The 17,537-nt window shown below is 36.7% G+C and overlaps 1 protein-coding gene across 1 annotated transcript in view; it reads left to right on the forward strand.

Annotated features, from left to right (window-relative positions):
* The window catches only part of FBN2 (fibrillin 2), a gene marked incomplete at both ends in the record, with an annotated part of 232,315 nt that overhangs the window by 116,595 nt on the left and 98,183 nt on the right, over nucleotides 1-17,537 (forward strand). Inside the window, 6 exons of the mRNA XM_080698411.1 lie at nucleotides 3,806-3,925; nucleotides 4,996-5,121; nucleotides 5,942-6,064; nucleotides 8,121-8,243; nucleotides 13,432-13,584; nucleotides 16,041-16,094. Of these exons, the coding sequence (XP_080554537.1) occupies nucleotides 3,806-3,925; nucleotides 4,996-5,121; nucleotides 5,942-6,064; nucleotides 8,121-8,243; nucleotides 13,432-13,584; nucleotides 16,041-16,094 (699 nt within the window). The remainder of the gene's footprint in view (nucleotides 1-3,805; nucleotides 3,926-4,995; nucleotides 5,122-5,941; nucleotides 6,065-8,120; nucleotides 8,244-13,431; nucleotides 13,585-16,040; nucleotides 16,095-17,537) is intronic.

Consider the following 17,537-nt stretch of genomic DNA (forward strand, 5'->3'; position numbering starts at 1 on the left):
AATAGTTGGGAAATAGACAAAGAGCTTAGTCCATTCAGAGTTCTAAAGATTTTGAAAGGTACAGTATATATATATCCTTTAGGTTCCCCATTTGTGCTTGCTAAATTTGAAGTCTTGAAGAAGTTGGTCATGATCCTTGGAGATACCAGTATTTGCAGACACTAGTCACAGCTGTAACCAATACTCCCAACATTAGACCCAAGCCTGAAAAAGCCAACTCTGTCTTCACCAAGCGCCTTGGTTTTTCCAAGTGGAGTTTGGGCCCCCAGATGTAACTCCTTGAATATTTTCTCAAGTTTTCTCAACGTATCCACCATGTTTTAAAGAATAAAAGTATTTTAAGCATTTGCTTCTAGATAGCAAATAAGAAGATGAAGCTCTAAAGGTGAAAGTTTTATAATTTTAGGCCTTTTATTATTTTAATTAATTTTACACTGTATGAAGTATAGATTGAAGCTCATTTCTTTTCTTTTTTTTTTTTTTTGAATCTTCTAAACTGTATGTGGAACTGACAAAACATTTGCAACTGACGACATCTTCCCAGAGACAAGGCCCTGAGCACAGAGCCTGTCTCTACCATGAAAGTTTTACATAAACTGTACAGGACAAATTCAGCAATGAATCATCTTTGGCACTAAAACAGACAATTCCTTAGCCGTTCATGCAATTTTTTATTTATTTATTTATTTGTTTATTTTTGGTGGTGGTACTGGGGTTCCTGGAAGCCCTTCTACCTCCGGGCTACACTCCCAGACCTATTTTTTTATTTGGAAACAGGGTCTCCTAAGCCAGCGAGGCTGGCTCCGAACCAGCGTAATCCTCCTGTCTCAGCCTCCTAAGCGCGGGGATTACAAGCGTGTACCACCACGCCCAGCTTGCCGTTCATGCAATATCCAAACTGCATGTCACATGACATTTGATTCCTGGTTAACAGATGAATTTTACATTTCAATTTTTTTTTTAAAGTTAGAAGTCCTAGCTAAGTTTTTCAGTATGGATACACTAGTCATATCACAACACTCAGTGCCTGAGGTAGAGACTTCTGTAAGAGATTCACTAAGAAAACATAACTAAGTGAAAAATTAAAAAATATTTTCAATCTTGGAAGCATATAGTCAACTGTCTGCCTGGCTCAACAAGTCAACCATGAGAGGAACACTTCATTTCTTCCTATTTCTGTAGTAGTTTGCCCTGGAGTTTGAACTTTCTCTTATCTGAACTCCTAGATTTTAGAATACTGCAGGTTGCTTCTTTAATGTGGAATGTGCATAAACCAAACCCATTTAATAGTGTTATTATAAATAACAATAACAAAACTAGAGTAGGGACAACAGCAAATGAAAATCTTTTAAAGTCTTCATGATGTGTGGATAGAATGAGTGATTGAAGTTCATTTCTTACATATCAGTACGTAGCAACATTGTTGAAAAGACTGTCTTTTCACTTTTGAATTGCTCTTGCGCCATTTTGGGAAATCATTTGTTCATATATGTTGGGTTTGTTTCCGAACTCTATATTCTATTATTTTGATCTATTTGTCGATATTTATACCAGTACCACACTGTCCTCACAAAATGCATGGGATGTTAAACTACAAAAGTAAATGAAGGAATTGGGGAAAATGCTATTATAAGATAGTTAAATTCCTGAGTACTATTGGAGCTAAGGAACATTTGCCCTTAAAAAATACTTTGTACACTAATTTAGGAAAGACTTTGAATTTTGCGCATGAATTTTGCTTAAAAATATTCAATCCTCAAGTAAAACAGAGCAAGAATTCAAAGTTCATGACTGTGGTAGTTGAGGACTTCTGTTCCTGTAAATATAACAAGTGAACTTGGCCACTTGGGGTACTGGAGGGCGATAAGCAGAATAAAAAGATAAAAAGGAGGCATGAGGTGTACACTGCAGAAGGTGGCAGTGGTCACTTGTAATTAGCCTAAGTTTCAAAATCAAACTATAACCTGGGGGGTGGTTAATAATGGGGTTTTAAAGTCTCGTGAAATTGTAAGTCACTAATAGTTTTTGGCCATTGGTTTCACTTCCAGTGAAGAAATTAATGAGCTCAATATTTTCTCTGTGGAATGGGCGCACAGTTCCTAAGAAGCCAAAGGGACAAAATTGAATTGCAGCTGGAATGGCAAAATAAAGAACAGAGTTGTCCTAGCAACAGGGAGCCTGGGGGAGCAGATTCTCAAGGGGAGAAAAGGTTCTTCAAAAGTGACAAGGTCTCCTGAAAAGTTGTCCTCAAGATGGGGACTGGGTGCCTGGTCGCTTATGTTCTTCCCTAGAACAGAGCTTTGCATGCAAGCTTCCGTCAGGAAACATCTACAGCACATTTTTTATTGTTGTGTTTCAATTATGTACACACAGAGAATTTAAGTGATCCTTGATAATGCAAACTAAAGGTGCTCTTTCATATTGAAAAGTCCATTAGTTATACGTTATATGCTTGCTAATGCTCTAAACTTTCTCTTTTCTCATTTTGCTTCATTCCTTTGGCTCAGTAGAATTGATGTTATCAACAAAAAGTTTAAATGTAAGTGAGTCTAAATGGGCTGAAAGGGTCTTTGAATGGATTGAAGAAGCATTTAATCCTGTTATTCTTTGTTGTCTTTATTTTATTCGCCATGAGGTTTTGTTTTGTTTCTTTTTCTCCTTTACCCGGGAGAGCTTAATTGCACTCAGCCTGAATGTTTATATAAAGGAGGTTGGTGAGTTTGATAGAGCGCAGTTCCTCTTTAGAGAACATCTGTGAAAGGAGTAATCTGTTTATTAAAGTGGTAAACCTGTGAGCTGATTTTATTGTTGTGTCCTCCAGTTTAGCCAAACTTTCATTTGTTAATGGCTTCTATGTGTGTGTGGAATGGCAAATAGGCCTTCACTAAATGGCGAGGTTTTTAATTTATCAGCATTCAAAATGATATTTAGTGGGCATTGCTAAGGGAAGACAAATTAAACTTACATCGGCACAGGTGCTTTCTCTGGGCTTTAGCTGGTCCAAGCATTCAGTCTGTCCTTTGGTTTTGCAGTCTCTAAATTCTGCAGTGGGTTTGCATTTAATCAAGCCTTAGGAGACCTTGAATGAAAACTGTCCTACACTTCAGATCAAAACCAAAGTTTGCATAAAGCTTCATCTTATGTTATAAATTAAATTGATTGTAAGACCCTAAGGAACCCCAAATCTAATTTAAAAGGGATATTTTTCCATGAATTTTCATTTTCATTTTCCCCAAACACACACATACACTTTTGTTTCTACAAAATAAAGCCTTGGTGAATAAGGATTTGCATATGTAGATGAATTTACCAAAAGAATAACAAAGAAATCCTGTAATCTATAAACCTCTTTCTTTAAAACCAATGGCAATAACAGCATGTAATATAAATGTATATTTTTAAAAACCTTTTGTTATTCTCCCGACAATGTCCTAAGCTTTAGAAAGGCTCTTCCCTTGCAGGGATTTCTGTAGACAGTAAGCATTATTGCTTATTGGAACTCATGGTTGTGTCTTCCCAGAGCCCATGCTTTTAATCATTGGGCATTATTCCAACAGAAAAATCATTATTTCTTGATTAAAGCAAATTCCTTTGTACTCTCCACTGGGCAATATTTTTGTAAATCTTCAGGTTGGTCTCTGTATGTATTTGAAGAAAGGAATTTTCATTCATTTATAAATACTCCGCTATTTAGACTGTTACCACTGACTGGCCTTCTCTCAAATTTGGAAGGGCTAAATGTACTTTAAACAAACATTTCCACAGATGGAGTGAAGTCTATAATGGTTTCTTTTGCTGCTCACAGATGTTGATGAATGCACATCAAATCCCTGCACTAATGGAGATTGTGTTAACACACCTGGATCCTATTATTGTAAATGTCATGCGGGATTCCAGAGGACTCCTACCAAGCAAGCATGCATTGGTAAGGAAGCTTGCCTTCATATAAGAAAATGTTCCGTGAAATATCATGACCAAGATTCTTGAGGTTAAAAGTAAATTTATCAAAATAAGACATGGAATGAAATGAGTGCTGGCACATTATTCTGTAATAACACAGAGGTGCTCCCTTTAAACATAAGTACTATTTGCCTATTTAATTCAGGCAGTATGGCATCTGGCTTCAAAAAACGTTAGTTTATCCTCCTTCCCTATGTCATAGCTTCCCTTCTCTGGGTAAGAACAGCTTTATCCCTTCTAATTAACTGAGCTTAAGATTTCCAGTCCTTTTCAACTACTGTTTTCTTTAAACCTCACACTGAGTCCAACAGCAGATCTCACCAGTCTTTATCCAGTTCTGTTGCTGCATCCACCACCATCGCCCAGGCTCTACTCCACTGCAGATTCATATCAGAATCCTTTACCAGATGACTGCCTATATTCCCCTTCAGTTCCTATTCATCTATGAGGAGTTGCTTGAGTCAACTTTCACCAACAACTTTAATCATATTACTTTTAGTCCAGAAATTCTAGTTACGTTATGCTTACCCAACATCTTATTCTTACTTTTTTTTTTTTTTTGAGGGTCTGGGGATAGAACAGGGGCATTCGACCTCCAACCTACACCCCCGTCCTATATTTTATTCTTTATTTTGAATAAGAGTCTCACTAAGTTGCGGAGGGCCTCACTAAGTAGCTGAGGCTGGTCGCGAACCACGATCCTCCGGTCTCAGCCTCCTGAATGCTGGGATTATTGTTCTTACATTTAATGTCTTCAACCACTATGTCAAAAAACAACTGTCCACCCCCTCTCCGGCTCATCACACAGACTATTTTCTGTTTTTCTCTCTTCATGCTCTAATTAGGCTATAAAATTGCTTAAACCTACCTATCCAAGAAGAAATTCTGGTGGGAAACGAAAATTTTGCTGAAGAAGCAATATGATATTGGATATTACATGTAAAAATAAGCTGGATAGTTAAAATCATATTGACTTCTTGCTTTTATTTACAAGAATTTTGGAAGAATAACTTTTGGCCTTCCTCGTTTTGCCAGATATTGATGAGTGCATCCAGAATGGGGTTCTTTGTAAAAACGGTCGATGCGTGAACACAGATGGAAGTTTCCAGTGCATTTGCAATGCCGGCTTTGAATTAACTACAGATGGAAAAAACTGTGTTGGTATGGAAATACTTGCTCCCTTGAGAAAGCTTTTTAAAGGATATACATTTTTATTTAGAACCACATATACTATTTCCACGAGAGCTTCCACACCTCAGATAGGTAGATAAAATATGCAATTAACATGACTGTTACAGCAAAGGGTTGGATTTTTTTTTAATGTTATAACAACGAGTAACTCAATGTTTGTCGAAATTCCCTGTGTGGTACATATTTAATGGTAAGTAGCAACTGTTCCCCCTCAGTTTAGATGATAATTAGCACCTACAATGTTTTAAATGTTGGGATTTCAACACTGAAAAAATAGAGATTTTACCCTCCAGGGTCTAGGGGAATGTAGAAATCTTTAGCATATGCAGTAATGCAATCAAATCTCTAAATTTGAGGTTCTGTTGATGTCTAGCAGGCTAATAGACCCAGTATTCCACAGAAATATATTATTCACATAGCAATACATTATATGTCACGCACTAATGAAAGTCAGATAATTTCATTTGCAATAAAGGTAGCTTGCTTTATTTTCTCTTATAAAACAAACACCCACTGAACTCATATTATCTTTTTTGGTGCACAAAATGCTACTCATGGTTATGGTTTATATCGCCTTAATAGCAGCTAAGCACAAGATTTATTTAACTCTTTTACTTTGTATTTCTTATGCTAAAGGACCTTCCCATTCTCCATGCTATTTACTTTCACACAGTTGACATTCTTCTTAAAATCCATCAGCACACGGCTCATTTATGCAGTGGAATTTGACTGGGAGGGAATTTGCCTTCCTCAAGGCCAGTGTCCAAAAGTTACTCTCTCTCTTTTGCAGATCATGATGAATGTACAACCACCAACATGTGCTTGAATGGGATGTGCATCAATGAAGATGGCAGCTTCAAGTGTATCTGCAAACCAGGCTTTGTTTTAGCGCCCAATGGGCGTTACTGTACTGGTAGGTGTTGCTTCGTAATTCGAGAATAACCATAGTTGAAACCATCTCTTTTGATGGGATTGAAGCATGCAAAAATTACTTCAGTTTCTTTATGTGTATTTTATATTATTCTCATCTCTTGCTAATTCAGTAAGATAGGTGCTTGTAAAGCCTCCACCAAAAAAAAATACACTGTGGGCTAGGGAACAGTAACATCTTTACAAAAATAATAAAGGTAGAGAAAAAATTAATGAGTAACAGATTGGTTTTACCAAATCTGGAAGAGACAATGTAGAAATAATTTCTCTCCACCTTGGCTGAATAAAAAGAGAAAGAAAAAAATATTGCAGGTTTTCAATTGTATGTGTTCCCAGAAAAAAATTTCATTATCATTCATTTTGGTATGGTATTATATCTTTTTCATAAAGCTAATCTATAGATTATTTGTGGTCTTACTATTATATAAATCCTATATTAATTTAATGAAGACATAATTTGAATATTTTTATTAGTCACTTTGTTGTTTTTTTGTTTTTGTTTTTGTTTTTTTGGTGGTACTGGGGTTCCTGGAAGCCCTTCTACCTCCGGGCTACACTCCCAGACCTATTTTTACATTTTTATTTGGAAACAGGGTCTCCTAAACCAGGGCGCGTGGCTGGCTTTGAACCTGCGCGATCCTCCTGTCTCTGCCTCCCAAGCGCGGGGATTACAAGCGTGCGCCACCACGCCCGGCCTTATTAGTCACTTTGTTTAGGGAGCTGTTTGAAAACAAAGTTTTAGTGGTAACTTTAGTAAGCATAAGATACTCTCCTTGGAAATAAATAAGACTAAATTATATTTATAGGCACAATTGGAATTTTGTAAGATGAAATACATTCTGCATTTCCTACATTTTTTTCAGTTTCCCTCTTTTGTACTAAATTAACTCAGTAAATGTCTTGTACTTTTAATTGAACAAATTGATCTAAATGACAAGACTCCTTAGCAACCCCAATATAATTTCAGTGAAATTCTAGGGGTAGTAGATAGAGAACATCAGGATTTATTCTCATATTTCTAAGTAACAGGTAGCTTTTTGACTGTTGAGAAGAAAACAAGATTAAATGGAAATGCTATAGTTTTGGAATGTCGTCTCAAGTTTGGCTGGCATGGACTTAACATAGGGTTAATATGGCATTAGACTCTAAAGTATATCATTACATGATAGGACAGAACTTCATTTCAAATGTTTTGGTAAATGTAAATGTGTATATACAGGTGATTTAGGTCTCATAGTCACTGACTTCTGAAAGATTTTTTTTTTTCCAGTACTAGGGATTGAACCCAGAGGCATGCTATCCCAGAGCTACACCCCCAGCCCTATATTTTATTGTTTATTTTGCAACAGTGTCTCACTAAATTGTGGACAGCCTCACTAAGTAGCTGAGGTTGACCACAAACCTGTGATCCTCCTGTCTCAGCTTCCGAAATACTGGGATTACAAGCATGCACCACCATGCCTAACTTGAAAGCTGTTTTTTCATTAATTTTCTTATTATAAATATTGTATTCTACATATTCTGCAATGTTCATTATTTGGCAGTTCTGTGTTTGAAGTTTTTCATCTTGGGGGGAAGCCATCTAATATTGGGTTACACCTGATAAATGCCAAGTAGATTGACAATAAGAAGAGGTAATTCAAATGTTGTGTTATTATGAAATGATCAGATTAATATTCAAACAACTTCCACCTTCCAGAAAATAAGGTTGTTTCCTGTGAAAAAAATTAGAAAAGTTTACCTTGGTTTCTTAAGAACCCATTTCACTTAGGTAATTTGAAATAAATAATTATTTAATATTAAACAGGGTTGTCAATGAAAAAGGAGTTCTCTCTTTTATTTTTAGTGGGAAAAGTAAAGCAATGTTTACTCAAAGCATCTTTCTGAAAATCCTTTTGAAAGACTTGCTTTTACATATAAGATTGTGGTCATTTTTATGTGTCCTTCCACAAATTGTAAAGTTTAGAGTTTGACAGTATAGAGTAGCAGGTAAACTGTGTTGCTCAGTAATGGCCGGACTTCTGGCACTCTCTGTGCAGATGTGGACGAATGCCAGACTCCGGGAATCTGCATGAATGGGCACTGCATCAACAACGAAGGCTCCTTCCGCTGCGACTGTCCCCCAGGCCTGGCCGTAGGTGTGGATGGACGCGTGTGCGTTGGTAAGTAAAACATTTCAGGACGCCCTGTTGTCCAAATGATCCTCGAAAACATGGATGTAGACAGATACATACTACATAATGGAATAATGCTCAGCTCCCAAAACAATAGATGATAAAACATGGGAAAGCCTTGCAAAACATAGTGCTAGGTGTAAAACATCACCCCGCAAAGACAGAAATGGTATATTAGTTAACACTTATGAAAGAGAGGATGCAGGTGAGAGCTTAAGGATGTTTTTGAGGTGGTGGGAATGTTCCAATATCATCTATATCTGTGATTACATTAAAAACTGTTTAATTGTAGACTTTAAATATGTGAATTCTATGGTGTATAAATTATATCTCAGCTGCATGTGGTGGAACACACCTGTAATCCCAGTACTTGGGAGCCTGAGACAGGAGGATCACAGGTTTGAGACATGCCTCAACAATGTAGGGAGACCCTTAGCAAGTTAGTAGGATCCCTGTTTCAAATAAAATATAAAATAGGGCTGGGAATGTGGCTTGAAAGTAGAATGCCTCGCCGGGTGTGGTGGCGCACACTTGTAATCCCCGCGCTTGGGAGGCGGAGACAGGAGGATCGCGCAGGTTCGAAGCCAGCCGCGCTGGCGTAAGAGACCCTGTTTCAAAAATATAAAATAGGTCTGGGAGTGTAGCCCGGAGGAAGAAGGGCTTCCAGGAACCCCAGTACCACCAAAAAAAAAAAAAAAAAGAAAGAAAGTAGAATGCCTCTGGGTTCAACTCCCAGAACCAATAAACAAACAAACTATATCTGAGTAAATACTTTTAAAAAAAATAGCCAAACATCCCAGTCTCCTTCAAAAGGCTCTGATGAGCTACAGGTCAAAATTACTGGAGATGAAAAAAAATTGTTCTTATCCCAAGCATCCTTGGTAATACCGGATAACTGAATTCTAAATACAATGAGTTTAAAATTTGTAATTAGCCGGGCGTGGTGGCGCACGCTTGTAATCCCCGCGCTTGGGAGGCTGAGACAAGAGGGTCGCGCAGGTTTGAAGCCAGCCGCGCGCGCTGGCTTAGGAGACCCTGTTTCCAAATAAAAATGTAAAAATAGGTCTGGGAGTGTAGCCCAGAAGTAGAAGGGCTTCCAGGAACCCCAGTACCACCAAAAAATAAATAAATAAAATAAAATAAAATAAAATTTGTAATTAATAATAAGACAAATCTGTCTTTAAGAGACAGATTTAAATAAACTCTTATAGCTGGGCGTGGTGGCGTACGCTTGTAATCCCCACGCTTGGGAGGCAGAGACAGGAGGATCGCACAGGTTCAAAGCCAGCCGCGCGCGCTGGCTTAGGAGACCCTGTTTCCAAATAAAAATATGAAATGGGTCTGGGAGTGTAGCCCGAAGGTTGAAGGGCTTCCAGGAACCCCAGTACCACCAATAAATAAATAAATAAATAAATAAATAAATAAATAAACTCATATTTACTCAAGCAAAAATTGAAATCTAAATGACTTATGCCATAGAATTTGGACTTATATAAAAAAACTAAAAAATGTTTTGTTATTCCTTACCCCCATGCAACTAACTGTAGAAGAAAAAGAAGAGAATGTGTGAGAATATGTACTTTAGTCTAGGCCATTCAGAACTCTTCTTGGAAATGTTTGTCAAATTAATTGCATGAAAATGCATTAAAATGATCAGGCATCAGCTCTGAAGAAGCAAGCAAAACAGAAATGTCACTGGTGTTTCAAAACCCAAACAATATGTTCTGACAGAATCATAGCAGAGTGAGTTGTGAAAATACATTAATGGAGTGGTCTCTCTTGAAGTGCTTTTATGAGACTTTAAGGATGAATTAGCTATTGTGCGGCCTCTGCTTTTCAGGTTGTTAGTAAAGCAAAGAAATACTTATTGGCTTGAAAGTATATTTGAGAGAAAAGACATTCTTAGACATTATTGTTAATAGTTTACTCTTACGTATGTGAATCAAAACATTTGGATTCAAGAGGAGGATCAGCAGCTGGAAGTCATCTGTTCACTCAGCTTCATCCGCTCTATCAACCAGCGTGTATTTCAGCCTACAAGGTTGTCAGCACTTTTTTCAGGGATATTCCAAAGAGTAGAACACAGTAATTCCTTCCTGCTTAGAGAGTTAAAATATTTTTGGTTGCTTTAACAGACTTAGCTACTTTTTGCCTTCACATACATGATTCTCTTGAAATCTATTTGTGATTACAAAGCCTTTTGGGAAGAAAGAAATTATTTTCTTGTTCAAGAAACCAGCATGTGAGTAGTTGTTAAGAATTTAGCATTTGAAGCTGAGCATGGTGGCGCATGCTTGTAATCCCAGCATTTGGGAGGCTGAGACAGGAGGATCGTGGTTCACAGATAGCGTCAGCTCTTTAGTGAGGCCCTTTGCAACTTAACAAGAGAGCCTGTTTCAAAATAAAGAATAAAAAAATCTATTTTTTTTTGTATTTAGGGCTGGGGGTGTAGTTCAGAGGTGGAATGCCCCTGGGTTCCATCCCCAATACTGCAAAAAAAAAAAAAAATAGCATTTGAACATAAAAATGCATTCTCTTGTCCACATACAGGGAACATATCAGAAACAATTGAAAAATCCCCCCAGCCTTTTGTGGTGACTTAAACTTTTTAAAATAAAACCACCATTTGGTATTTTTGTAAACTTATATATTGCTGTTCCTATTACATGCTATATGTTTTTTCCATATATGCTGTCTTTTGTGTCACTTTTGAGATCTATGGATTAAGTAAGAAACAAATCGCTATTCTGAATGGCAGGCATCAAGGAGTGAAACAATAATAAATGCTGGGGAGGGTGTGGAAAGATAAGAACCCTTCTACATCGTTAGTGGGATTGCACATTAGTGCGCCCACTATGGAGATTCCTTAGAATTGGAAATGAATCCACCATATGATCCAGCTACACCACTCCTGGGTATCTTTTCAAAGGGACTAAAATCAGAATATTAAAGTAATATATGCCATATTTATAGAAACACATTTCACGATAGCCAAATTATGGAACATCCACAGATAAATGGATTAAAAAATTATGGGATATGCACACAGTGGAACTCTACTCAGCAATAAAGAACAAAATAATGTCATTTGCAGGAAAGTGGATGGACCTGGAGAACATTATGTTAAATGAAATTAGCTAGTCACAGAAAGAGAAGGGCCATTTGTTTTCCCTCATATGCAGAAACAAAGAAGTAACTGGGATACAAGAGGGACTTTAGATAATGGGGGAGAAACTCCAATGGAGCCAGGGAGGTGGTCTTAGGGAGGATGAGGGTAGGAGGGAGAGGAAGAATTAATGAAGGAAATACTTGCATATGACATGTACAAATGTGAGAATACCAGTGTCAATCTCAATGCCTTGTTCAGGGAGGAGATGGAGTGGGGAAGGAGCCTGGGGAAAGCTTGCCAAGTGCTTTGTGCAGGTATCTCACCATCACTAGAAACTGCATTATGATGTGAGACCATAATGCACCAATAAAAGTGTTTAAAAAGAACTGAAAAAAATTCGCTTTTGAATTTAGATTTCCTTTGTTGTTGGTGTTGTTGTTGTTCCACTTTTTTGTTTCCCTACCTCTGTCCACCTGTGATAAGTGACTTAGTTACATTTGATGGTAGAATGTGAACTAGGTTTTCAGCTTGGGGTCTTGAACTGGAAATGTCAATTGTCCTCATTAAAGATAAAAGAGAGAAATAAGGGAGCATAGTCTGTATGTGCCCAAGGAACTTTACTTAATATTTAAGAATTATATTTTCCCTTATTATATTAACTCTGGTTAATGGGTAAGAAAGATATCACGTTATTATATAAGGTTATTTCATGGAGATTGGAATCTAGGACAGTTAATATCCCTAAGAATACACATGAATTATGCTTACTTTTTTTTGGAGGGCCAAAGCTCTCACAAAAATATATTATATTGGAAACATAAACTGTGTTGTGGTTGTGCAAGTCTTTTTTGTGTTGGGTTCTGCATTTGTATGTGACTCAAAGCAAACTTTACTAAACTTAGTGATATTAGAAGTAGTAAAATCCAAGAGTTAACTCCTTATAGCTATTGGTGGTAAATCGCATGACCCCCTTTCATATCAGATATGTATATATACATTGTTTAATGTAGTCATAAATCTCATTTGTTTAATGAGAAACACCCCCAGTTTATAGGAAGTCATTTTGCATAACAAGCAGATGTAATTATTTCCAACAAGTTGCAAATAATTGTAGGTATTTATAATAGTGGTTATTTCTTTCATGAAGTTACTAGGCCAGTCATACTGCTTGGAAACTGTACTGCTTCTCTGGACTTATGATGATATGATTTTTTTAACAGCTCACCATTTACTGCCTCATAAAGTTTTGACAAATTTCACAAGAATTGAGAGTGAGAGGACCTAAGCAGGATATGCTTCCTTGGAATGTAGCACACACAGTGGAAAGAGGAAGCTCTTTGGAAGCCACACAAGCCTAGTCTGAATCCCAGCTCAGGCACTGAATGTTCCAAGACTTTGAGCTACTTACACGATCCCTCTGAACTCGTCATCTTTATCTGTAAAATGTGGGAGATGGCCACTATCCTACAGAATTGATGACCTGTTCCATGAGATAATGTCTGCAAAGAAACTAGCGCAATACCATGAACACTAGTGGTAGTTACTGTTTATATAACTGGATTTGTTGAGTGTCTGAGATGAAGGTATGGTCATGAGCAGTATCCTGAGGGTTAAAACTCAGAAAGTTGAAGCAAGAAATGCCAGTCAGCATCAGCTCAAGGTAGTTTAAATTCACTGCACCTCTTTGTCCATAAGAACTTCTCCAGCACAAACAATAGTAGATGCCAACTTGAGTGTAGCGTGACCAGTGATTAGTGTGATTTAGAACTATGGGCATACCTTTGATTCAATGAAAAGCCTTCGAGGATAAGTGGGATAATGAATCTGTGTAGAACATTCGCCTTTTGAGAAAAAATTCCTTGGTGCACATTCAGTCTTTCCCTTACTGAGCTGACAGTCATTGGTTTCTTAATACTATTGGATGCTAAAATCGGGGGGGGGGGGTATGGCAGATGCCACATGAAAGCTTCCAATCTAGTGGCCTCTTAGATTAAAGAAGCCTTCAGTTGAACATCCCTTTGTCTCTTTCTCTCTCACTGGCTCACATCACTGTCCTATCTCCTCTAGATACTCACATGCGCAGCACCTGCTATGGTGGAATCAAGAAGGGAGTGTGTGTGCGTCCTTTCCCTGGTGCAGTGACCAAGTCTGAATGCTGCTGTGCCAACCCAGACTATGGCTTTGGAGAGCCCTGCCAGCCCTGCCCTGCGAAAAACTCAGGTGGTAACGCATGCCAATTACATGCCTACGAAAACAACTGGAAATGCAACAGTAGACATTTGGCCAAAGAGTATATGAGCTCTGAAATGTTTCATTATTATCGTACATAGGAAAAGAGAAGTCCATTTCTGTATCCATATGTGAGGAATATCATAAGGCATTTTTCACTTGTGTTTTCATATTATCTTTAGAGAAAGGGAGGGTGAATGGAAGGATTTCTTTGCTGCTGTAGTTGTGACTGTTACAGAGTTTTTATAAGAGCATGTTAGCCTCAATTTTCTTGATCTGTAATGTGAGCTTTGATAAGCAGTGTGAAGTTTATTTACCCTTTCAAGGTAATAAATACATAAGAATCTGATTTTACTTTTTAAATCTTGACACAGTTTTGGTCTTAGGCCTTGGCCTATCATTCGTTCCAGACACTTAAGTAGATAAAGTTTACTTGTTCATTCATAATTTCACTAAACCTCTCTTGAATATATGTAAGTGCATATATTTAATTCAAAAAGAAACACAATTTTTGTTTCCTTTTAAAGATGGGGATACTAGAGAATGCAGGCAGGTAAACATATCATTATAATTTAGTATGATTAGTGCCTTAAAAGGGACATAAACAAAGAGTGGGGAGAATATAAAGGAAGGGGCAATTAGCTGCATGGGGCAGCTGGGAAAGACTTCACAAAGCGGATACATTTAGTTTGGTCTTGAAAATAAAATGAATAAGAACTTTCTTTGTGGAGGATGGGAGAAAAACATTCTCATCAAACTGATGGTTTTTAATCCCATTAAAATCCTAAGTGGATTGTTCAAATCTTGAGAAGATTATTTGATGCATCTAGAAGAATTACTGAATATGACTTTCTTTTAAAAAATAAAGGTAATGCCAGGCATGGTGGTGTATACTTATAATCCAGTACTTGGGAGGTTGAGACAGGAGGATCACGGTTCGCAGATAGCCTCGGCTACTTAGTGAGGCCCTCTGCAACTCAGTGGGACCCTGTTTCAAAATAACAAATAAAAAATAGGGTTGGGGTGTAGTTTGGAGTACAATGTCCCTGAGTTCAATCCCCAGCACCGCAAAAATAAAGGGGGGGGGGGTAATAAGGAGTATCTTGATCTAAAATATACTAAACTGAATAATACATATTATAGTACAAGTACAAAAAATTGATAGAAGATTAGGTAAAAAGATAAACAAACCAATAAAACAAATCGAGTGAAAGACCTGAATATAAATATAAATTTAGAATACAATAAAGACAGCATTTAAGATCAGTGATAAAAAATGAACTAAGTAATGAATGTTGGAAAAGATTAAGTTCCCTATGTTGAACCTTAAAAGTAATTTTTGCATTAAATACAATATTTTGTTATTTTATAATGTAGAGGACTTTCAAAGCAGATACCAAGAACTAAGATATACATGTAAGATGGAAAAATATTGTCATGTATCATTTCATAATCTTTATGGGATTTACATTCATAAGTAAAGGAGATTGAAATCTTCTGTAGAAAAAAATACAATATACAAATAGGATGTCACAAAGTAGAAATTAAAAAAAAGTAGAGATTAATTTTCTCTAAAATGAAAATAAATAATAAATAAGTAGTGACTCTCTTTTTTACCAAAAAGAGAGTTGTCAGCAATTGATTTTTCTCAGTGATGGTGAAAGTATATAAAAACGGGTCAACTCTTACACTGTGCTGGTGGAGAGGTACTTTGGGGAGAAAAGGAAGGACTATCAGAAGTCTTAAAAAGAGATAATAAACTTTGAGAAGTTTTAATTCTAAGAAATTATTCTAGTGATATAATTGAATTTCCTTCTACTTATTATAGTTCCTCAAAGTTGGATGAACTTAATTTCATAAGGAAGAGATTGACTGGATAAATGTGGTGTTTTCATATAACAAAAGTAAAATATTAAATGGCCTTTTCAGTGGGACAGGATATGATGTGTCTGTGTTAGAAAGCCCAGAAGCCAAGCCTGCTGCACCACTGTGATCTCTGTTACCTTGGACGTTGGACAAGTTACTGCAGTTCTTTGTGACCCAGTTTGTGATATTGAGAATAATAGAGTATGAGATGTAAAATGCTAGAAAAATACAGAATACTTGTATTTTTGTACAGGTATTACATAAGTCTTGGCTTTTTTTTCAAAAGAAGTTAAACAGTCTCTAATGTTTTACATTTTAAAGTTTCTATATGTAGAAAATACTGTCAACATTTATTCAATATATTAATAGTATTCATAATGATTACAAGTGATTATTTACTTTTTTATACTCACCTGTGATTTTAGGGATTCTTAAAATCATTATGTCCTAGAAGATGGTAACAATTTTTCATTGTAAAAACTAATGCACATAATTTTTCCAAATGGTTTTAGAGTTATGTAAATGACATACATAAAACAAGTATAGAGTTTCTAATTTTTCTAATTGTTTTCATCACACAGCTGAATTTCATGGCCTTTGTAGTAGTGGAGTAGGGATCACTGTGGATGGAAGAGGTAATACTTTTCAACTCTCAATCTTAACATTATTTCTAATATAATTTAATATCTTTTAATTATAATATAAACATGATATTTACTATAAAAATAATCTTCTAGAGAAATAATCCAGTACTTGGATTATTATCTAGTTAGAACTAGATGATATTAAATGGTATTTTCCATTTGACTATTTTTCTTCTTGGACTAACATTTATTTATTAAATGAGCTTTGTTAAAAATGCCACTAAAAGAGCCTGGTAAGGGTGCACACTTGTAATCCTAGTATTTGGGAGGCTAAGACAGGAGGATCTGGGTTCACTGACAGCATCAGCTACTCAGTGTGGCCCTTTGCAACCCAGTGAGACCCTGTTTCAAAATAAAGGATAAAAAACAGGGGTGGGGGTGTCGTTCAGAGGTAGAATGCCCCTGGCTTCCATCCCCAGTACTGCCAAAAAAAAAAAAAAAAAAGTCACTAACAAGCAAGCCATTGTGGTGCATGCTTGTAATCCCAGTACTTGAGACAGGAGGATAACAGGTTTGAGATTAGCCACATCAATTTAGTGAAATGCTAAGCAACCAACTGAGAGAGACCCTGTTACAAAATAAAAATAAAAAGGACTGGGTAGGAGTGTGGCTCACAGTTAGAATATCCCTAGGGTCAATCCCTAGAAACACACACACACACACACACACACACACACACACACACAGTCACTAATATACTACACCCATGATTTTACAGATACAATATCTTAAAAGAAGGCTATAATGAATCAACTCTAAGAAAAAATATTAAATAATGGTGCAGACAGAGTTGGAAAAACTACCTAAGTATTTGATATGAGCCCTAAAATAATTTAAGACTACTTAAGCCTAATTGGCATTTTATTATTTTAAATTAACTATTGTAGTTAATAAAATTGCAGTGTTGAATCTTGTACATTTAAGCATGCAGCATGTGCTGATAACTTTGAAATGTTTCTGTATTTTAGTATACACATATATTTTAAATAAAACTGGGGGTTCCATTATTCTTCACCTCACATATATAATCTTTCATGTTTGAAAGATTTTAAACAAATTAGAGGCATTGGCAGTAATTTTACACATCATGATGAGATTCAGAGTGATAGTGCACTGTGTGTGTTTCCCTTCCCCTCTGACCCTGTCTCCTTTCTCCCTTGTAGACCTTGCCACTGCACTTGATGGGCCTGGAGTGATAAATCATATACAAACGTCACATTATTTGGCCTGTTTCCCTCCTCTTCTCTCCTTTCCCCTTCATCTCCTCCTCCTGCTATTTCCTCTACTGCTCTCTCCTCATTTTCGTTGTCCCTTTTCTTTCCTATTTTCTAACATCCACATATGAGTGAAAACGTATGGCACTGAATTTCCTGAGTCTAGCTAATCTCACTTACCATGGTGTTTTCTAGTGTCATCCATTTTGCTATAGACCTT

The sequence above is a fragment of the Muscardinus avellanarius genome (assembly GCF_963383645.1).
Source record: "Muscardinus avellanarius genome assembly, chromosome: 7".
Classification (NCBI taxonomy): Eukaryota; Metazoa; Chordata; class Mammalia; order Rodentia; family Gliridae; genus Muscardinus; species Muscardinus avellanarius.